The sequence below is a fragment of the Protopterus annectens genome, chromosome 7.part1 (assembly GCF_019279795.1).
Source record: "Protopterus annectens isolate FY-2018-M chromosome 7.part1, PAN1.0, whole genome shotgun sequence".
Classification (NCBI taxonomy): Eukaryota; Metazoa; Chordata; order Ceratodontiformes; family Protopteridae; genus Protopterus; species Protopterus annectens.
The window spans coordinates 589,121-613,362 of record NC_056740.1 but is presented as its reverse complement, the minus strand read 5'-3'; the positions used below and the strand labels follow the sequence as shown (position 1 = coordinate 613,362).

Genomic DNA, 24,242 nt, shown 5'->3' with positions numbered 1-24,242 from the left:
TGCAAAACCCAAATGGATAGGTTGTTTGATCTACAGTGTATACCAACTTTGATAAATATAATGGTGATGGGTCAACCAGTTACATCCGAAAGTTACCGATAAACTGTATGCAGTGGGTGGACCTCTGAAAATGTTCTCATGAAGAGTGACTTACATATTAAATTGCTGCTTTTATTTAAATGTTTCACATGATAATCACTTTAATTTAAATGTTCCACATTATTTTAGCATAAACATGTTTTCCTACAAGTATGTTCATTTTATGTTTCCCCAGCCGAGACCTACACAGGGCCATCCAATCTGGTGTTTGTTGAGGAAACTTCAGAGTCTCTCAGAGTTCGTTGGACTGCTGCTGGGGGCCCTGTCACTGGGTACAGAGTACAGTATGTCCCTCTCACTGAACTTGGGCAGCAAATCACAAGTCAATTACGTGAGGTGAGTATGCAGCAGATTTTTTCTTTCTGTTTTTCAAGTATTCAGGCACTAGATTTAATACAGCATGATTCTAAACCATGTAAACTTGAATATTGTAAGGTTTTCTTCCCTTTCTTCACAGTATCTACCACACTGATATTCTTCCTGTAGAAGATATGGTGGGAAGGCTATTTCCATTAAAGATAATTTTGTGAGGTGATTTAATAATCTGTATAGTAGTAGTTGGATGACGTCTGGTGTCTTTCCTTGGTATTCACTTGCCTCCTCCAACCAATCATTCATTTAAGAATTGTTTGCTGTTAACACTTAGTAATATCTGTACACATCTCGTGCAATTCTCTGTCGTTCACAGTTTGACTAACTGAAAAGCTAGCCTGCATTTTTGAAAATGTACTTTTTACTTGTGCTGCATTCAGTTTGCCATTGACAAATAATGGTGCCTATGACATTTGTTTTGTTGTATATTTATTTTAATTTATTCTTTTGTTTGTTACGTTTCTTAACTTGTAAGTGAACTAATCTGAAACAGATCCTGTAAGATAATGTACTGGATGCTGGTGAGTACTACTAAGTGCTTGTAAAGGGTGGCGGCCATTTCTTTTACTTTTGATAGATCAAAAAATTTTGCCAAAACACCTGTCAGCAATCCTCACTATTTTTTTTTTTTTTTTTGCAGGGGGCCAAGTTCCCCACACCCACTAAAGTCATATATACCTACTGTGAGATCATATAGCAGTGGGGAAATAGGACACCTCTACTTTTGACACTCTATTGGCAGTTGAAGAAATGTCTTGATAGATTAAGTGCATCCCAAAATGAAATAGAAAAAAAAAAAGTCAACAGTCAGAAATAAAATGAGAATTTGTTGAAGAAGTAACAGACATGAAAAATAATTATATGAGCAGGAATGGAGATGAGAAAAAGAGCCATGAGGTTGTTTATGTAAATAAAATTTAAGTATCTTCTTTAGGTGCGGCTACAGTCATGAGAGAAAGTATTGTATTTATTAAATCTTGCAGAATTTATGTATGTGAGGAATATTCTCCAAGAAGTATAAAAGTAAAATAAAAGTGTATTTAAATGGATTATTATGTTTTGTAACAGAAATTTGAAGATTAGTTTGTTGGAAGTATAGAAATAGACAGGGTTTATATACTGACATCTCAAAATGCCTCAGAAACAGTGGTGCAGGAGTACAAGTCCATGCTTGGAACAAATGCTGATAACTAATTTGGTCTACTATGTACTGAGCAGAGAACTGCATACCCGTTGTTAACATGTTTTTGTCAGAGGATGATCCCATCAGACCAAAATAGCTGAAATATGAATTTAAAAACTAAGACATACAAAATCCCTTTCAAACTGTTGCACTTAGCTAAGTTAAGTTTCCTCATGTTGTTTGCTAAGATGGAAAACAAGAGTTCTTTATACTAAATCAGAGTGCAAATGTACAGAAGCAATCTCACAGTAGGAGGGACATCTGTAATAATGTACAGAACCATAGCAATGGAATTCTACATGAGTGCTCTGATTTATTAGAGGCTTAGGAAGTTTGTCAACAGAAAGTTAGATGCAGATAAATCTGATCATATGCCATCACAACATTGAGATAAGTACCATGGGAAGTACCCATAACTCTAACTAAGGCATATGGGAAGCTTAGGTTTCATTAAGAAGCAGTTAAAAGCAACAGAATGGGTGAATTGTATCATTTCTGTCATCAAAAAAGACATACTAGCATCTGTATTGATCCATAATATCCAAACAAAATTGTTACCCATTGCCTACAACTGAGGAGATGGTCTAAAGGATGTCACCATCTTTGTTTTTCAAACTGTAGCCCTTAAACGAGTTAGATATTTTAATATTTTGAGTAGTTTGGTTTGTGAGATACTAGAAGTGGTAAAACAATTCATTAGATGATGCTGCAATCTATTTTAATAATACAGTCACGTCAACAATTAGCTTCATAACCTGTTAAAAAAGATAAGAGCAAATGATATTTCTGTTTCTTTATTACCTTAACTGTAAGACATATTGTTGCTAAAAGAAATGTCCTTTAGGATAACTTAAGTGATCAAATGCTCTGAAATACTTCCAATATTCAGTCAGAATGGCAAGAAACTGGAGCGTGTCTCTCTGGAACCAGGCCAAATAAGAATACTTGGAGTACTCTCAAGTTCGGCTTTTGTCATTATAGTAAAGTATTTTGAAAAGGGATAAACAGACTATACTGTCCAAAACAGTTGTGCCTCAAACTCTCTGCCACAGTGACCATTAATATGTACTGTTTGGTTTTTTTCCTGAAAGTAATATCATTACCAGTATCAACTTCTTTGCAGACACTTTTGAAAGCACCTACTCTAGCAAGTATAGAACTTAAAAATGTGCTGTAAAAGTCCAAAATGATAACTAATGGAATACCAACTGGTAATCTTGTATTAATAGCCAATAAATTCAATAACTACTTTAGTGGTTTTACAAATCCAGCAACAAACAGGGATTTTAAAGTTTTTGACATCTCAACATTATCCGAGTTCAGCTGTCATGTTATAACTGATGAAATGGTTGCTAAATCACGTAAAGTTATTAAGAAAACAGATGGGAGCTAGCTATCATATCCAAGGCACCAATTTCATTAATGAAATCTACTTTAATTCCTGATTTAAGACCTATATTTTGTGGCTTATTAAATAAAGGAGTTATCCCATATTAATGGAAAATATCCGTTATTCCCCCAATATATAAAAAGGATAGTAGGATGTTTCTTCAGAATTTTAGACTGATAAATCTAACTCCAGTTTGTGGCAAATGTTTTGGGGGATGTCTTATGCAGTTGCTGACAGAGCCATATTACAATGAGAATGACTTGAAGATTGATCAACATTTTTTTTCTCAGGCAAAGTCAACCTTGACTACCTTGATTGAGTCCTGTGATCAGGCTAGCTTTGCTCTGGATTTAGTTCCATCAGATGGAGCAGTTTACTTGGGCCCTTGCCAGAGAATTTGACACCTTTCTGCACTCATCAATTATTAATTCTCTGAATTTATTTCAATTTAATCAATATTCTGTTAGAAGGATTGATAATTGGCTGAGATTATATAGTGCATGGAGCAGTTCAAGGCAATTTTTCTAAAAGCAAACCAATCAATCAAGGTGTTCCACAGAGCTCTGTCCTGTGTCTTTTTCTTTTTAATTTAGTTATGGCTATCTTTTCAAAGACTGCTAAATGAATACATTTGCTGCAGATTGCATAGTTATTTTTATGGCATTATCCAGCAATGATTGTCTTATTATCAACAGGTATTTGAATGACAGTTCAGCTTAGGCAAAGAAAATTTGTCTATCCTTTAGTAACATGTGTCCGATTATATATTTTAGTAGGAATGCAATAAGATGCTCATTAAGATTAGATGGGTCAGTTATTTCTGTCAGAAGTAACAGAATGTACAGACTTAGGGATATCAATCTCAAATAAACTAATCTTTAACAAACATGTCAACAACATGAGGGCCAAAGCTTTGAGACAGATGGCCTTCATGCTAAAATGTATATCACTAAAGGATGAAAAGAGTATGTTAACATTGTATATTATATACATAAGACCAGCAATGGAAACTATTCCTTATCTATGTATACTAGGGTCTATATTACAAGACCGAAGACGCATTCTTTCGAATGCATCTTGGTCAAACATATAAGGCTGAAAACGTAAAATATCGAAGTGACTGTTTCCCTGGGAAAGAATTTGCTTGGCCACTTCGGTACTTTGCCGTTTTCGGCACTGTAGTGTGGTCTCAGAGTTGGTATATTTAAGAATGGGGGGTGTGGGGGTCGAAGCCCCCCACTTAATGTAATGTTTGAAACTTTTTTTTTTTTTTTTGGAACAGCAATTTCTTTTCCCCTTGGAAAAAATCACTGTTCCGACACTTTGATATTGTAAGCTTTCACTTACATAGGGTCGATTAATCACCGTTCGCTTTTTTAACTGTTCGCTTTTTTAAGCGTTCGGTGATCTAATATAGACCCGTATACTATTATTCAGCTTAATGTGATTGAATCTGTCCAAAGGCTTATCAAGTATATTCCCTCTGCTAAGGATTTTTGTTGATGTGACGGGTCCCTACTCCAGGCCAGCAATCAAGGAGATTCAATCCTCACCACCGACTCTGGTGAGGAACAGTCAGTAAGAGCAAAGATGGATTCACACAGTATTTTCAGATGCAGCTCCCTGCACCAAACACAATTTCCCTTAAGAGCACACAGGGAGCACACTCCAGACCTAGAGCTGGACTCCCTTTCTCTCTACAGGCCCTAAGAAAAGTCCACACTGACGACTTTGGAGCTCTGTGTCCCTGTTCCCAGTAGCTGACAAACACACTTGGATATTTGAGTTTAACACACACATACACAGCTGGGAAAAGCTGGCACAGATTCCCTAGCTATGGCACTTTCTGCCCAGACTCTGAGGTAATCACACTGCCACCAGTCAGCTACCCTTACAAAGGGTACCCAATTATACTATGTAAAATATATACTAATACAAATGGTAGGGTGTGACCAAACCAGCAAGGCTTTCAGGAGTGGCCACAGTGTCACTAAAACAAGCATAAATACTCTCAAGATGTTAAAAGTATTCTCTAAAGGACCAGCCACAATGAAATGTTTTAAAAAATGTAATGAGAAGTAATAAAACAGAAAACAGGAGACTACTGAATACAATAAGCAACAGAGTTTCAGCCACATAGATGTAATATATAGTACAGTTGGATAGTTTCCTCAGAGATGCAGAAAACAATGCTGAACTATTCTCACTAAATGTCACTAACTGACTAGAGAATTACTGTTTTCTGACTACTTACTAAAGTAAGGTAAGCTGATATGTGCTGAGTGTCTTACCACAGCAAAAGCCAGATGATGTCTCTCTGTCTGTGTGAGATATGTATCCTGTCAGAAATCTTATAAAACGTTAAACTTAACCTGCATTCATTACATTATAGACATTGTAGGGGCAGTGTTATCTTAGCCTATATTGCTTACAAGGATGAGGTTAAAAAGGGTCATGTTGAACTTGAAGATTGTTTTTATTTCAGTCACTCATAAATATACTAAGTTAAATTTCAAAGTCCCATTCAAGAAAACCACACTAAGAAGTAGATTCATTACCCAGGCTATTCCAGCAATTTGGAAGAACATCCCCTGTAAAATAAGAAAATCTGACAACCTTGCAACTTTAAAAACTCAGCTGGAGTTTTGGGTGGGTGATAAAGTATGTTTATGTTTATGCTGAATACCTCTTAGTCGACTCATAAAGAGTGAACACACTAAAGCGAGAACGCTCAAAACAGTGATTTTTTTCCCTAGGAAAGAAATCGCTAGCACACACACACACACACACACACACACACACACACACACACACACACACACACTTTCAAACATAACAACATGAGGGGCTTCACCCCCAACACCCCCCAAAGTGGTGGGTGTGCCCCCCAACTAAATATACCAACTCCGAGATCACACTACAGTGAGGAAAGGGGCAAACATACAGGGTTGGCCAAGCTATTTCTTTCCCAGGAAAAGAAATAACTGTTTTGAGCATTTACGCTTTAGTGCATTTGCTCTTTATGTGTCGACCAAGAGGTGTTCAATGAAACACCTCTTTGGTCTTTTAATATAGACCCCTTGTAAATTTTTTTATCTCCCAAGCCCCTGCTTACATTTATCAGAGGTATCAGAACTTGTCAGTGATTTAGGATGCATGGCTAGGCTTAAAAAGGCCCTTCTTGTCGTTAGCTTAGTAAACACCTATGAACTTATCCCATGGCTGATAATTGTATATTAGTCCTAATGATAACTGGGATAATACCATAGATCTCTCCATTGCTAGTACAGGGGGACAGTCCTGGGGTAAATTTTTTCTTTCCCATTAATAGATCCAAGTTGCATTGGAATATGGACAGGGATGAGCTTTGTTTTATATGGATGGGGAATCCATTCTAAATCAGTGGTATCCCCTGCTAGCTGTACCTGTCCCTCTAAGCTGCTCTTTTGATATCACAGGAGAAGTTTAGACTTCTAGTCCAATTATTTCTGATGCCACTTGACTTGCTGATGTGCAGTAAATCCATCAGTATTGGGTCGGAGGAGGCCTTGCATGCCAGACAGACAAGTCTGTAGAATACTGAATATTGTGTCAGGGCTTTGAGTCAGTCTATGTAGGGCATGTTGTTTAGGCCTTGTATCCTTTTAGTAAGGTATTTCTTTGGGCTTTCCAGTTGGTGCATGTGGGGGCATTATACTCAATGAATGGCCTAATGAGGGCTGAGTAAAGAGAGACAATGACATCCATAGATCTAGACATAATCCCTTTGTTTGTAAGCTGTGCAATATGGAAGGATTTTCTTATGACAATGGACGCAGGTTGGTCAAAAGTTAATTCACTGTCCTCATAAGTTCCCAAATCCCAAATAATTGGGTCAGCTCTTAGGGACATATTGTCAACATAGTAGTTCCCAAAGGATACAATAATGCATTTTTCAACATTAAGTGTCAGTCCATGATTTTGGCACCAGGTATTTATTTGGGACAAAGCTTCCTGCAGCATGGCTAAGTCAATTGTGGATTCAATCTTAGTCAGAATCCTTTGGTATTTGCTTTTACTTCAGAAAAGTAGATGCCAAACAATAGAGGTCCCAGCACAGAACCTTGGTGGACTGCACTAGTGACTGGTCTCTTTGTAACTTCCCCTACTTTGATTGCCTGCATCCTATCTGTGAGCCTCTTGGCAATCCAGTGGGTGACAGTGGGATTTATTCTCAGTTTATTTAGCTTTTCTACCATGCCTGAGTGGGTAATTGTGCCAAAAACTTTGGCTATGTTGAGGAATATGGTATGTACTGTTTTACTTTCATCTTTTGCTTTGGTGAACTTTTCAAAAAATCCACCAGGTTGAGTAAGCATGACTTGCTCTTGATGAATCCAAACTGAGATAGGTCTAGTGTTTGGAGGTTCCCTACAGGCTTATTTATTAGTTTCATGATAAGTCTTTCCATGGTTTTGCTTAACTATGGGTCTGTAATTGCCTGGTTCAGTGGAAGGACCTCCCTTATGCAGGGGAATAACTGTAGCAGAACACCTTTATGAAGGTTGAGCTTGGACAATGTTGTTAGAGGTGTTGCTAAGTCATGATTCATGCTATTTAAGATGCATCTTGGGATATTATCAGGACCCATCAGTGCTGTATTTTTAGCTTTTGATAGCACTCTTTGGACTTGGTCTTCTGTGTTAGCTGGAGGTGAGCCAGTTTCAGGTATATCTTGAGGGGCAGATGGAGAGGAGAGAGTGGTAAAGTTAGAGCTAAATTTATTGGCCAGTAGGTTCACCATATCTTCAACATCAGTGTAGGTTAACATCATTCACAATCAGCCCAGTACATTGCTGCATTGTTCTATTGAAATTACAAACAAAACTAAAATGCCTTGTGATTGTCTTTGACTTAAGTAGCTGTTTTAGCCTCCGACTTGGCTTTGATGGATTGTATTAAGCCCCTGAGTTGTTTGTTTAGTTCACTGACAAGGGCTCTAACATTCTGGGAATTACTGTTCTTACTACTGGTCTTCTCTTTTATTTAAAGCTTGTTGATATTATGATTCCACCATCGGGTTTGTTTCTGGGGTTTGCCCTGTGCTTGTGCCTACAAGGTACAGCTGCATATCTGTGGGTTTGGTGGGGATTTGAAGCTTGCCAATGTATCACCTATGAGTAGGTAGTTTGTCTTAAAGAAATTTCTGAAAGTATTTTGGGTGGAAGGGGGTCTTTGGTTTCAATTTTATTTCGAAGGAGGGTGCTCTATGGTCAGACCTAACAATACACAAGGGATAGTACAAGATGCTGCCATATTAGTAAGGACAAGATCCAAGATGTTATTCCCCCTAGTGGATGGAAGAAGTCCATCCTATGTACCTAGATGACCAAGGATCATTTAGCAGCTTGAGACTTCAGGTGTGAGCGAGTTACCAATGTTCATTTTCTTATGCTTGGGGGAGGGGGGAGGTAGACTAGCCTGCTGTAATGCCAACATATGGGCCTGGGATAAGCACTTGGCTCTGCCAAACTGTGTTCATTAATATTGTTCATGGAGCATGTACAGGAGGGTCTATATTACATAAACAAAGCATTAAAATGTCATCTCACCTTTGATCGACCCCTATTTCTCAAAACTGCACAACGTTGAACCCTCAAATCATCGATTTTTTCCAAGGGAAAGAAATCGGTAGCCCAAACACACACGCGCGCGCGTGCACACACACACACACACACACACACACACACACACACACACACACACACACACACACACACACACACACACACACACATACACACACACGCACACACACCTCATTACAACAAACACTGTTAAAGCGGGGGAATTCGCCCCTGCCACACACCCCACACTCCCCATAACTAAATATACTAACTCCAAGATCATACTACAATCAGGAAAAGGGCAGATTTAAAAGAACGGCCAACCAATTTCTTTCCAAGGGATGATTTGGCTGTTTGACGTTGTGCAACTTTGAGAAATTGTGGTCGATCAAAGGTGAGTCAACATTTTAATGCTTCGTTTATATAATATAGACCCGTACAGGAAAGTGCACACCTGTTAAGGAAAGAATAGCAGGCCCACACTTATACAAGTACATATATGCCATCTGCCAGGGGAGTGGTTGGGTCCATACAAGGAAATAATGATTGATGCCTGGAACATGGTCTGTCTGTGACAAGCTTTTGCCTTACTAGGGAGCAGCTGTCCTAATCACTCAGCAGGCTGATGACTGATAGGCAGCAATGTTAAAAAATAAAAATAAAAATACCAGCAGAAGCCAGTGGGAAACTTGAAACCATAGGAATAGGTATTATCAGCTGCAAACTGAACAGTGGTGTAGCTAGGATGGATTAAACTGGGAAGCTGCTCTAAATGCAAAGTAATAGGGGGCACGATCAGCAGATGCTGAGCTGACTTCAGCGCAGTGCAGTGCATTACTGGCATTCAGATGTCAGTACTGCAGTTGTGATTAGTTCTGAAATACTTAACACTTTGTACATGGCATAAACTTTAGCAATTGCTACAGTTTAAAAAAAATAGAGAACTGAAACTATATAGTGCTCCATGTGTGGCATAAACTACAAATGCAACAATGAGTTTACTACACCTGTAGCCTGGTTGTGAGACCCCCATTTATATTATTATGTACAGTTGTATAGCCTTCACCTTTACAAGGTCAGTGATATGATTTGCTCATATTTCCTCTCCAAGATGCCATATAAAGAGAAATAGGGAGACTGTAAGAGATCAAAAAATTACTTTTAAGCAAAAAACAGTCAAGTGGAATCTGATAGAAACTATGAATCTCAAGAGACTCTGCAAGCTTCAAGAATATATTGCCAGTTCTTGTAATTGGTACAGAAAAATAAGATATTTATTAAAGTAGAACTGGTACATATTCTGTACATATACAAATGGACAAACAAGTGTAGGCCAGTAGGTCTCTGTCTGCCATTATAGTTAATGTTAATGTATTTCTGCAAAGAACCAGCTAAATATCTGCAAAAAGTTGAAAGCAAGAAACAGTACATGGTATTGGAACTGGGTATGATGACTTCAATAAAAAGAAAAGACTAACATGTCTTTCTTTTGTTATTCAGATCGATGTTCGGGCCAGTGATACAATAACAGTTCTCAGTGAGCTAAGAGCAGCAAGAGACTACCAGGTGACGGTAATTGCTCAGTATGCAAACAGCATTGGAGAGTCAGTTACAGGAAAAGGACGCACAAGTGAGTAATTCACATCTTCAGCTCTAAGCTGTATGGCTCAATGTGAGACCGAGAAACAGGCAGTTTGTGCATGTACATTTTTGTGAAGGACTTATTACGTAGCAGTGCACATTAAACACAGAAAGCTGTAGTAACTTCAGAATATCCGTAGATTATTCATAGATTTGCTGATTCTTTTATGTATGCATTTCTTTTTTCAAAGTATAAAATCATGTACTATGGCACTGTTTAGCATTTAATTCAATAAGTTTTTCATTTCCATTTGTATTGTAACTCTATAAAATGTTGATCAGAAATGTTAAAATATGTCTGCTAATTCAGCTTTTTCCTCCATGAGTATTTAATTATTTTGTAGTAGTATGAGTGTCATTTGACTTCTGATTCTGTGATATGTAGTTTTTCATTTAGCCAGCTAAATTTCTGGGTACTTGACTTGCATACTCAGGAGTGCAATTACCCCACATCTGGAGGTATCAGTGGCTTTCAATAGGGTAAACTAGGATGTCTGCTGTTTTACTTGCATATTTCATAAATCTGAAACTAATCCCTAAAATCCTATCAGATCACCCCTGAAAATAGTCAGTTCTGTCAAATACCTCTTAGAATTAGTAACAAGAAGAGATGAAAGCAGTATTATTTTTTACTTCCCTGTTATCTGCCACTCCATCTCTCTCTCTCTCTCTCTCTCTTTTTCTCTCTCTACCTAGTTCTTCTCACTTCTACCATTAGTCCCTTTCGGAAGATGACTCAAAATGATTGGCATCAGTGATTTTTAGTATATTTCTGATTTTTTTGTTACTGAGGTTCACTTTTCTGTGACAAATAAAGGCTTGTTGCTTTGGAACATTACATAGGTTTCATGATATTTGAAAATCTTTGTGACTGCGTTCATTAATAAAGTTAGCATGGCCTTAGTTTTGGAATAATTTAAACTAAGGTCAAACCTATATACCTAGTTTAATAATCACAGTCAATTTAATGAACAATTATATGTCAAATTGACATACCATCCACATAAAAATGTATATTAGTGTGAGGAACACTAAAATAAATGTGCTTTTATAAATATGGTAATGAACAGAGACTTCAGGACAGTCCAAGGGGGGAGCACCATTTTTTACAGGATAAGGAAGACATTATGACTGGTCAGTCTTAAGTCTTAAGGTCCTATTCTTAAAGTAGATTAAAAACAATACAATTAGGGTCTAGATGGAGAGATGATAATTCAGGAAGCAAAAAAGAGTAATATTGCAGGAACTGATTCATTTTCAAGTCTTGGTGAGTACCTTCATGAGGTGGACCCTTTTTTCACAAAATTTCACCAAGATGACACTGATAGCTAGACTGTATTTTACATAGCATATATCATGGACAGAAGTAGGTTTAAAATAAAAAAGATGGATGGGTGCACAAGATCCAGGATAAACAAAGTGTCCAATCCTGGTAGGCACACAGGTGCCAGGAATGGAAAAAATGACCATATAGAATCCTCAAGACACAGAAACATCCCTACAATGGGGCTAGGCCAGGCCCAGGGGGAGGATGCCCCCCCCCCCCCATTGTAGAGAAAGTAGTAGTTCATAAACATCGCAAAAACTGATAGCTCCAAAAATAGACATAAAGGCAATAAAGTGGACTGTTGAGGATAAGAAATACATTTGTATTTTTATTATGTAAGAAGACCAGAATTTCCAGACAGAAGATATACAAAAAAGATTAAGAGAGAAATTAGAGGAAAGACACATACTTGCACAGGAAAAACTGTCAGAAGCTTCAAATAAAAAAAATGTGTTCATTAATACAACAGATTTATGAAAACGATAATATAAATCAAGAAGCCGTGGGCCATTTGGAAAAGGAAGTGACTAAGGAAGAAGTGCAAAAATATAAAGAACAAAATCTAGAGGTTTTTGAAAGGTATAAAAAAGAAATATGGACATGGGAAAGAAAGATAGATTGATATGGTGCAATATTTATGCGAAGGAGAAAGCCAAATTAATCGGCAGCCCCCAAAATATTCAAACAGAAATAAAGGCAAAGACATCCAGATATGGAAAATTTCACAATACAAAAAATAAGATCACAAAGTGGGAACATAAAACAGAAGATTAATAAAGTAGAAGTTAAAAACATAGATGTTGAAGTTATGGAATATGTGCAAAAGTGAAGGATTTAGTGTAGAAAGTCTAACATAAGTTATATCACAACATGATGGAACAACAAGTCCCCCAAGTAAGAAGAAAGAGGAGGAGCAGGCGACATCTGAAGAAGAAACATGCACATGGAAAAGAAAAAGAGATTTAATATGGTGTAATATTTATGCAAAGGAGAAAGCAAAACTAATCAATACAAAAACAGCAGCACTAAAGGATATCTGAAGAGAAATACAAGCAAAGCCATCTGAATATTGAAAATTTTACAATGCAAAAAATAAGAAAACAAAGAGGAAAAGTAGAAAAGAGGATTAGTAATGGAGAAGTTAAAGAAATAGAAATGGAGGTTATATATTACCTGTGAAGTGAAGGATTTAGTGTAGAATATCTAACTCTGATAACATCACAGCAGGATAGAGCAATGGATCCCCAAATTATGGAAAAAACAGTGGAGTAGGAAACATCTGATCAGATGACATATGAAGAAACTTTGGAGCCTTCCACAGAAAACCAGTACAAAATTTCAGTTGGAGTTGCACTGCAAGGGAAAAAAACAGGAAACTATGGCAACTGACGTAATCAATGTTGTGGAGTGATAGGCCAGTGAATTCCCATATGAAAGAGCAATGGATGACACAGGATGAAACTGAAGAGAATGTGGTACAGGAAGATGCTCTGGAACTTAATATAGAATTCCCACAGGAAATGGAGGACAAAGAATGTGCCCTCAGTTTAGAAGAAAATGATTTAAGGCAAGGAAAGAGTTGCTTGATTTAAAACAGATTGGCAGACATATTAAGATAAATGAAAGAGATAGACTACAGAAAGTGAATAAAACCCAGAAAGTTAGAAGTTTGATAAAACAAATGAACACAGTAATTAGTACTGTTAATACAAATGTATGTGATATAACAGAAGTAAATAGGATATATTACTGTGCAGCTAAGTTAATAACAGATACCACAAAAACACAGGGCTATAAGGGAAAGGAAGGGGAGAAATCAAATACCATCATGGAGTTATCCAATAGAGAAAACTATAAAGCAATTAAGACAAGAAGTGTCACTGTTAGAAGCATATAGAAGATGGAACAGATCAACAAAAATACTCAGAATGATAGACATTATAAAAACAATGCTCGGTATCAGAACAGATCAGGATCAATCAGGCACGGTCGCAAATAATAAACTAAAAATATCAGCACAGGCAGAAAAATGTAGAAGATATGCAGATTAATATAAAGTAAAAGTACAAAATAAGCAATTTATTGATGACCCCAAAATGTTTTATAGAAAACTGGGAACCAGGCGAAAGAATTGAAACACTGCCAAAAAAGAAGAAATAGATACATTTTAGAGAAATGTCTGTGAAGATCCTGTGAAACATAACGATACTAAATGCATAGAAGTAAAAGAAAGAATAAGAAGTTCAAATGTGCAGGTTATGAAATGGGATGAAGTAACAGCCAGTCATCTCAAACTTAGTCAGCCAAAGCCTTTTAGTATTTCCTTTTACGTTTGAGATGTATATGCCAAATAGAAAACATCTCAGCACCAAACCCTGGGGGACTCCATAGATGACTGGTCTCTTTGTAGAGGTAACTTGAGGTCCACAATCCACAGAAACTTCTTATCATTTTATAGTAAATAACAGTGCAAAATACCAGAGCTGGATCATGGTTAAATGGGGCTCTAGGCAGGGTAATAAATTGTGCCCCCCAGAGAAACCCCGTCGGCAGCAACCTCCTACCCCTCCAGCAGCAGCAGCCCCCTCCCCAGCCACTCCAGTGTTCCATTACTTGGCTATTTCTCCTCAATTACCATAAACACCATTCAGACCTGTCAGCCTGCATACTGTTTTCTTATTTACTTCTGCAGTGATTACAGCTATTGAAATAAAGTAGCACAAACACTGATAGCCATTTGCTAAACAAACAAGGGTCTATATTAAATCAGTGAATGCTTAAAAAAGTGAACGCTGATTTATCGACCCCATGTAAATGAAAGCTTACAATCCTGAACACTTGGAACAGCATTTTCTTCCCCAGGGAAAATCGCTGTTCTACAAAAAAAATAAAAATAAAAACTTCAAAACATTACATAAAGTGGGGGGGGGGCTGTGCCCCCCTACCCCCCTGCTTAAATATACCAACTCAGAGATCGCACTACAGTAATGAAAATGGCAATGTAACAGAGGCGGCCAAGTGATTTCTTTCCCAGGGAAAGAATTTGCTTATATGCCATTTCACTATTTTGCTGTTTCGTGCTTTCAAATTTGATCAAGACACATTTGAAGGTTTGCGTCTTCGATTATGTAATAGAAACCCACAAACATTACAGTCTCACAATGAAAACAGACTTAGCATGAGCAGTAAACTTTCTGTCCTTGAAACTCACATTCATTGAAACAGCATGAAAACCCACATTCATTTTGCATGTGGCCAGTGGAGGACTAAGCTTACCTCTGGGCTGTTTTCAAACCATAGGCTCCTTACACATTTTTAGGGCCATGCTTGCATGTATGCATTCTTTGATTCACTTCCCTTATTGTATTAAATTATATTTATTGTATAATACAGAGCACTTGTTAGAGCGTGTTTTAAATTTATTGTTTTGAATGTATTTCCAGTAAGCAATGAAACAAAATTTGTGAACCAACAATGACAAAACTGCCCAATTCAGAACATTTCCATCATAAAAGTCTACTCAAACTGCTGTCATTAAAATCCAGCAATATCAGTAAATATGCACAATGTCTGCAGAAGTAAAAGTCATCTAAATAATTCCACATTAAAGATATCTGTAACTAATGAAGAGGTTGCTGTTAGCAAACAACTTTATATTTCATTGTTTCATGTACAAATAAAGTGACTGTCGGAAGAATTGCCTATGTTACATTAAAAAATGATAAGCTAGTAATATTGCAGTATAGTTACTAGATAAATCCTCCAAAGGAGGACATTCACAGGACTGCAGCATCCACTCCCTTTAAAGTACAACACAGTACAGTATCAGCAATCCATCTATATACTGTGGGAGTAGAAACCACAGCCATCTGCAAGGGGCTATCATTATTTAGTGAATTCAGTTTTCACTGATTGCCAGAAAACCACAAATTTTAAGAGGAATAGACCAAAAATATGAGCCAAATATTCTTTGACAATCTGTACAGTTGAAAGCTATAGACTCAGCTCCTTGAATCACAAGTGGTGGTACGGGTAGAGAATTCAGGCTCTTGTATGTAAGGTAGAGGGTTTGAGCCTGAGTAACACTAACCACCAGGTATACCTAACTGGGGCATTTCACACACACACACCATATTGAACTCGTATTTTAAAACTGGGTGGATGGACAGGAATGCATGCACAGATGTACAGACTGTCCTAAAGAAGGACGCATGGGTCCTCCTTAAAGAAGACTCTGCCACAATGGTCAGACCTGTAAAAGTGGTCCCTCGCTCTATGGTTGCTCCCTCCACCTCGCTCTATGGTTCTGGCGCCCATGGCTCCTAACTGGAAAACCCCAGGCCCAGCTGCAGTAGCCTAACTTCTGGCTAAAAATATTAACATCTTTACTTGAAGATTTAGCCATGAGTAAGAACTATTTATATGCACACTCTGAACAGACAACAACCTGTTTAACAATAGGAAAAACAATATTCCTACTTAACAGCAAACCTGTAAGCTATCCTAAAAAAAATCTATAGACCAGCAACTTGCCTTCTGATGAAAAACAGATTATACAGTGGAATTGATGCCAACAGAGTTTATAGTCATTTAGAAGAAAATGCAGTCATGGCAATAGAACAAAAAGGTAACAAAAGAAAGTCATATGGAACAATCAATCATTTTTTGTTAAATAAAGTCACAATAGAAAACTGTAAAAAGGAGAAGTATCTAAGTATGGCATGGGTGGACTACAAAAAGCATCTGACAGTATTCACATTCATGGATAAAAGAGTGCTTAAAAATGCATAAGATACACCCTACACTGATCGATTAGATTATAGTGACTATGAGACAGTGGCAGACCACTTCAGTTAAGCTAACGTAAAGGACAAATTATTATTCCAGGGATAAAAATTCAAAGGGGGATATTCCAAGGTGACTCTTTGTCAACACTGCTCTTTTGTCTTCCCTTTAACCCATTAAGCTGTCTACTTAACATATTAGGTCATGGCTACAATTTGCATCCCAGAAAACAAGAAAGTGTAAAGACTTCTCATCTTTTTGTGGATTATTTAAAACTGTATAGTTCATCAGATGAGGAACTGAAAGCACAACTGCAAGTGGTCAAAACATTTTCAGAGGATATAAGAATGTCATCTGGTCTTGATAAATGTTTTAAAACGTGAGAAGAATAAGTCTAAAATGACTTCCTACTTAGTTTAGCAGAAGCATATTGGTGTCAAGCAGAAATGGAATTCAAACCAGATGTAGATAAAAATCAGGTAGCAACTGAACTGACCAGTAAACAAAGGAAAGAATATAAGGTGAAGGATCAGATGAGAAGGCAAGAAATGTGAAAAATACATAAATATAGTTGCAAGTAAAGAAAACTCTTGGGAGTAACTTCATGTTGATCAGGATCAAACACAAGAATTGTCAAGGAGAGGTGAATTTAAACCTAAGGATGAAATGTTAATATTGCCAGACCAAGATAGTGGACTGCTTACATTTTGATTTACAAAGTCCATTGAACATGTGGGTGAAACAGACAAATTTAGGTTTTGTAAAACATAATTGGAAACAGTTGCAAATCTTGTTTCTGGTTGTGATATACTAATGGCAGAACTGAATACTGAAAGGCATAATAATGTGGCAAGACTATTGTATTAGGGATTGTACAAACATTATAAAATTGAAGTAGCTGAAAAACACTGGAAACTTGAGCCACAAAGCATTATAGAAAATGATGAAGTTTATATCCCATGGGATCATCCATTACTAACAGTTCAAAAAATAAATGCAAGAAAACTGGATATTGTAGTCCATGAAAAGAAGACAAAAGTAGCACTGATCATTGAAACTGCTACACCCAGTGATTACAGTGTCTTACATACAGAGAGACATGAAGTCATAAAATACCAGGATTTGTAAGCAGAAACAAGGGCAATGTAGAAGAAGGATACCCAGACAGTTCCAATAGTAACAGGACCAACAAGTCTTGATAAAAAATAATTTTCAGTTGTAATTAGATATGTTACCAATACATGTAACTCTGTATGAATTGCAGAAAGAGTCAGTTGTGGGCAAATTATAGGGGCTCCGAAGAGCACTTCTGGCTAACATTGAAGATTTAAGTAATAATAATTTCGTGAACTTTAATCATGCTTTAACTTACGAATGGGGTCAATTCCCATCAAGGTATTAGAAACCCAAAAGACTTGCAGAAATTAAAAAAGGTAGATTAAAAAACATTATGAGATGTTATTTGCTAAGCTATGGTTATTTAGTTCACTCAACTCCGTAATGCCTTACAAAATTTAACTTTTTACTAAAGTGCACAAAAAAGTACTTGTCATGTGGCCTTCTGCCAAGAAAGCGTATCGCTTTTCCAAAAATAAAAGTCATAATTGCCTTCAAAGTATGTTTTTGAGGATACATTTCTTTCTGGGACTATAGAACTTGGCAATAACAATTAAATGGAGTGGTACTTGGTCATTGTTAAGGAAGTGAAGGAACAGTGAAGGATCTCCAATGTTCTGGGAAAGTATTTCAGCTGAGAGAAATATAGAAGATGTAACACAGTGTGCAGTTGTAAAGCTATCCAATACCATGATGAATTTGGGGTAAATGTATTCAGATCCTTCTTATTCATTGCTTAGAATAACCTTAAGCCATTGACTGATGTCTTTTAGGACATTTAGTTGGAAGTCAAAAATCGGGTAACTGACTGAAAACAGACAAAAGGCAGTCAATCATACTAGTGGAAGAGGGTGGGGACCATGATGTGTTAGACAAGTGGTTAGCAAACGCTTGAACCCATGCAAAGAAGTGATGATCATTTGGTTATTAAGTCTATAGGTGTTAGAGGGTTAGCTTTTTGACTGCCTGCTATGTTGTTTACCTAAGAAATCTGCTTGGCCTGCTGTTTTGTTCTATGTGTCAGATAGACACTTAAATTACCCATGCTGCACATTTCACATGTTAGGCACTTAAATTATCCAGGCTGCACATTTCTCATGTTTTTCATTAGTTATTTTGTTTCTTGAGTGATACTTAAATACAGTGGATATAAAAAGTTTACACGCCCCTGTTAAAATGTCAGGTTTCTGTGATATAAAGAAAGAGACCACAATAAATAATTTCAAAACTTGTCCCACCTTTAATGTAACATATAACCTGTACAATTCAATTGAAAAACAAACAAATCTGTTAGGGGAAAAATATAAAAAATAAAAAACGTACAATAAACTGGTTACATAAATGTGCACACCCTTAAACTAAGACTTTGTTGAAGCACCTTTTGATTTAATTACAGCATTCAGTCTTCTTGGGTACACATCTGCCATCAATTAAAGAGACTCTGATTAACCCCAAGTAAAGTTCAGCTGTGCTAGTAGGATTTTCCTGACATTTACTCAGTTGCCTGCTACAGCAAAAGCCATGGTTCTCAGAGAGCTTACAAAGCATCAAAGGGATCTCACCGTTGAAAGGTATCAGTCAGGAGAAGGGTACAAAAAAATTTCCACAGCATTGGCTATACCATGGAACACAGTGAAGACAGTCATCAAAAAGAGGAGAAAATATGGGACAACAGTGACGTTGCAAAGAACTAGATGTCCCTCCAAAATTGTTGAAAAGACAAAATGAAAACTGGTCTGGGAGACTGCCAAGAGACCTACAGCAACACTGAAGGAGCTGCAGGAATGTCTGGCAAGTACTGACAATAATCTCCCGTATTCTCCATATGTCTGGGCTATGGGGTAGGGTTGCAAGACGGAAGCCTTTTGTTACACAGAAAAACATCCAGGCCCGGCTAAAATTTGCAAAACATTACATCGAGTCTCCCAAAAGCATGTTGGAAAATGTGTTATGGTCTGATGAGGGTTCCTATTAGATGACCAAAGACACATTCTATCGAATGCGTCTTAATCAAACTTAAAACAACGAAAAGGCAAAATAGTGAAGCGGCTTTTAAGCGAATTCTTTCCCAGGGATAGAATTTGCTTGGCTGCTTCCGTTACTTTGCCATTTTCGGCACTGTAGTGCAATCTTGGAGTTGGTATATTTAAGTAGTGGGGGTGCCCCCCACTTTATGTATTATTTCAATTTTTTTTCTTTTTTTTTTTTGGAACAGTGATATTTTTCCCTTGGAAAAAAAATCACTGTTCTGAGTTTTCGAGATTGTAAGCTTTTGCTTACAAGGGGTGAATTATTCATCATTCGCTTTTTTAAGCATTCGATGATATAATAAAGACCCATCTGATCAGACCAAGGTTGAACATTTTGGCCAAAATTCCAAAAGGTACATTTGGCACAAAAACAACACTTTGCATCACCAAAAGGACACCATCCCCATGGTGAAGCATGGTGGTGGCAGTGTCATGCTTTGATGTTGCTTTTCTTCAGCCGGAACTGAGGCTTTAATCAAGGTGGAAGGAATTATGAACAGTTCCAAATACCAGTCACCTTTGGCTCAAAACCTTCAGGCATCTGATAGAAAGATGAAGAGGAATTACACCTTTCAACATGACAATAACCTCAAGCATACATCTAAATCAACAAAAGAATGGCTTCACCAGAAGAAAATTAAAGTTTTGTAATGGCCCAGCTAGAGCCCAGACCTAAATCCAACAGATAATTTGTGGGGTGACCCGAAGAGGGCTGTGCACAAGAGATGCCCTCGCAATCTGACAGATTTGGAGTGCTTCTGCAAGGAAGAGTGGGCAAATATTGCCAAGTTAAGATGTGCCATGCTGATAGACTCCTACCCAACAAGACTGAATGCTGTAATTGAATAAAAAGGTGCTTCAACAAAGTATTAGTTCAAGGGTGTGCACACTTATGCAACCAGCTTGTTGTACTTTTTTAATTTTTATATTTTTTCCCCTAACAGATTTGTTTGTTTTTCTAATTGAATTGTACAGGTTATATAGATCACATTAAAGGTGGGAAAAAGTTTTGAAATGATTTATTGTGGTCTCATTTTTTATATCACAAAAAACCTGGCATTTTAACAGGGGTGTGTAAACTTTTTATATCCAGTGAACATAGAGACTATCTGTGGCTTTACCTTGTCTGATAAGACTCCAGGCCTGCAAAAACCACAAACATTGTTGGTGACTCCCTGCTGGCTGAGGAAAGTAAATCTCTTTTATCTGTGAGTTGCTTAAAATGATAGAACTGCTTTCTAATTTACCTGTTCCATTTTGTTTTCTGTTTTAAGAAATCTGCATGGGCTTTTGATTTTGTTCAGTGTGACAGATAGACAATTAAATTATCCAAGTTGTTCATTTCATATGTTTACACACTTAAAGTACCCAGGCTACACATTTCTCATGTTTTCTTATTAATTAATTTGCTTCTTGAGTGATACTTAAATGCAGAGAGAATATTTTTGTCTTTTCTGATGAGACTCAAGGCATGCAAAAACTACAAACAATGTTAGTGTCTCCATGCTGGGTGATGAAAGTAAATCTCTTTTTTTTTTTTTGCCTGTGAGTTGCTTAAATTGATAGAGCTGCTTTGTGGTAATTCAGTAAAGGTGTTTTCAGAGCTGCTTTGTGTTTTACCTATTCCATTATGTTTTCTGTTTTTAAGAAATGTGCTTGACCTAGTGTTGTTGTTCTATGTGGCAGATAGACACTTAAATTACTCAGGCTGCACATTTCCCATGTTTTCTTATTGATTAGTTTGCTTCTTGAGTGGTACTTAAATGCAGAGAGAATTTCTTTATCTTTATCTTTTCTGATAAGACTCAAGGCCTGCAAAAACTACAAGCAATGTTAGTGTCTCCCTGCTGGGTGATGAAAGTAAATCTCTTTTTTTGTCTGTGAGTTTCTTAAACTGATAGACCTGTTTTGTGGTAATTCAGTAAAGGTGTTTTCAGAGCTGTTTTGTGTTTTACCTATTCCATTATGTTTTCTGTTTTTAAGAAATGTGCTTGACCTGGTGTTGTTCTATGTGGCAGATTAAATTACCCAGGCTGTACATTTCACATATTTTTCCATTGGTTGATTTGTTTCTTGAATTATACTCAAGTACACAGAAAATATCTTTGCCTTGTCTTTTATGATAAGATTTAAGGCCTGCAAAAACTACCAGGCACTGTTGGTGTCTCCCTGCAGGCTGAGCAAAGTCAATCACTTTTATCTGAGAGTTGCTTAAACTGATAGAGCTACTTTCTGTTTTACCTGTTCCATTTTGTTTTCTGTTTTAAGAAATCTGCTTGGTCTGCTGTTTTTGTTTTGTGTGTCAGATAGACACTTTTACCCAGGCTGCATGTTTCGCATGTTTTTTTTTACTGGTATTTTGCTTCTTGAGTGATAATTAAATAAACAGAAAATATATGTGGCCTTGTCTTTTTTGATAAGACTCAAGGCCTGCAAAAACTACAAGCACTGTTGTTGTCTCCTTGCTGGTTATTTCCATCCAGTATCTCATTCCTTGATTTGCCTTTTAAACTTAGTGATTTTTAAGTTGTCAGCCCTTGCTGTTCCTTTCTATACTGCTGTTTATATCACTGTAGCCAGCTCTTTTCTGTGTTTTTACAAGAAAACAGAGTATTTCCCATCTGGTGGCAGTGGGTGGTTGCCTTGTCTGTATAGATTTAGAAACACACTAGAGATTCCTACATGTAGTTGTTTATTGGCTGGAGGGCGTATTCATCAGCTTAATTTGTTTTTAGTGCCTTTATAAATTCTGCATAATTGAGTGGCTGTTAGCTCAGTTCTGCAAAGCAAATTACTTAATCACACTTTTATAAGCTGCTTAAAGTACACTGCTGTTACACTGAATTACTTATTGCCTTTCCTTTAGTTTAAGTTTGTTTTGTAGTAGCATTTAACTCCAGACACTATTTTACTGTGCTTTTGCATTAGGAAGATTGAGATTATTAATCTAATGGCAGTAGATTTTTGTCTGGTTTGTCTGAGTTGGGAAGCACTAAGTTTAGTCATTTTATTGACCAGAGGACTCAGTTGTCAGTTTTCTGCATTTCTAATGCTGGTGTAAATTCACCACATTTGCAAGGAGCTGCTCACTGTGCCAGTGCTCTGTATAGACTCAAATACCTGGAAGCATTGCCTGTTTTCATTATACTGTTAACGTTTAATGTGCAATTTATTGTTTTTTTTTTCACTTCCTTAAAGTTTAAAGCTGCATTTTCAAACTGCTGTAAGGGCTGCTGTTCTGCCTTGAAATACATTGTACATAATGCTTCTTAGTTAGTATTCATTAGTATTAGGGATATGTTTGTGGTTCTTAACATTTGGGCTCCAAACCAGTCATTTTACTTTAAGAGGGTCAAAGTCTGCACTCTAGTGGCAGGAGAGGTTGATTTCATCTAATTGAGCTGGGAATTGCTAGTGGAAAGCTCATTGTGTGCTTACCTGATTGGCCTTAGGGCATAGTTAGTGTAAAACATGCTTTTTTTCTGATTGTATATAAGCCCTGCATTTGCATGAAGTTGCTTTTCTTGCAACCATGGTTACTGGTGCCTTGTATACATCCAATCACCAGAAGTTGAAATTTCCCTATAATTACTCATGGGGCAACTAGTTTGTGCAGTGAGCAGTATTTACTCATTTAGTTAGGATTGTTTAGATCTACCTTACCTTATTATAGCTCCCATGACTGTTGCTGCTTAGAGAGCATGTTGCTTGGGTGATGGATAGCATCACCGGTTAGGTTAGCTGAAGATTGCACCAAGTAATCACCCCTTCCAAGTCTGGTTACAAACACTCTGCACTCATGTTCTTTGCAAGTACACACAAGGACCTGCAATAATGAATGGGCACTTTCCTGCTATGTCTGCGTCCAGCTTAGTGGACATGGGCAACTTGAGGCAATGTAACAATTGCCTTTTGTATACTGACAACTTAATTCTCGAACAGACAAGTACAGTATGTGAGAGATGTTGTTACATATTGACACTGGAGGCTAGATTCTCACATGCAGATGCAAAAAGCAACAAACATTTTGTCAGCAACTCACACACATTACTCACTACACCCACAAAAGACCACACAAGTAGACCCACACATGCGGAGGTGATTACATGTAACTTACCGAAATGTCAAAGGTGTCTCGGGCACAGTCTTTAGAAACTCTGCATGGACTCAAATAAGACAATTCCCATCAGAAAACATTAAGTCACATCTCATTGTGTCTTAACTACCAAGCCCATAAGGCAAAAAATTCCACAACCCAATATTTTGGTCATAGGAGACACACTGATGTCCCTCTTACCATGTTGGATAAGGAGAGGGTTACAGTTAGTTGTCTGGCAGGGTCCTAGTTCCACCAGATCACACAAGCAATTGGGCCACTTATCCCGAAGTACCAGTATGACTCAGTCATAGTCATATGGGTGAGAATGACCTGAGACATACCTCCTGTGGCTATATAAAGAGAGCCATGATTGATCATTCAGCATATGTGTCACAGTCAGGTATGATACTAGCATTGAGCAGCATTCTACCATCTCCAAGGATGATGCTACAATATAAGCAGAAAATTATTTACTTTAATAATTGGCTTAGCTACAGGTTTCATTCATTGGGGGTCCAATACTTGTCAGCCTAGAAGGACATGGTTGACAGGCCATTCTCCTTTAACGGGAATGGTCTTCACCTGTCACCTCAA

The 24,242-nt window shown here is 37.3% G+C and overlaps 1 protein-coding gene across 1 annotated transcript in view; it reads left to right on the top strand.

Annotated features, from left to right (window-relative positions):
* LOC122807520 (collagen alpha-1(VII) chain-like) overlaps window positions 1-24,242 on the top strand; it is a gene marked incomplete at its 3' end in the record, with an annotated part of 926,266 nt that overhangs the window by 321,375 nt on the left and 580,649 nt on the right. The window contains exons 7-8 of the mRNA XM_044078445.1: window positions 275-435; window positions 10,151-10,280. Of these exons, the coding sequence (XP_043934380.1) occupies window positions 275-435; window positions 10,151-10,280 (291 nt within the window). The remainder of the gene's footprint in view (window positions 1-274; window positions 436-10,150; window positions 10,281-24,242) is intronic.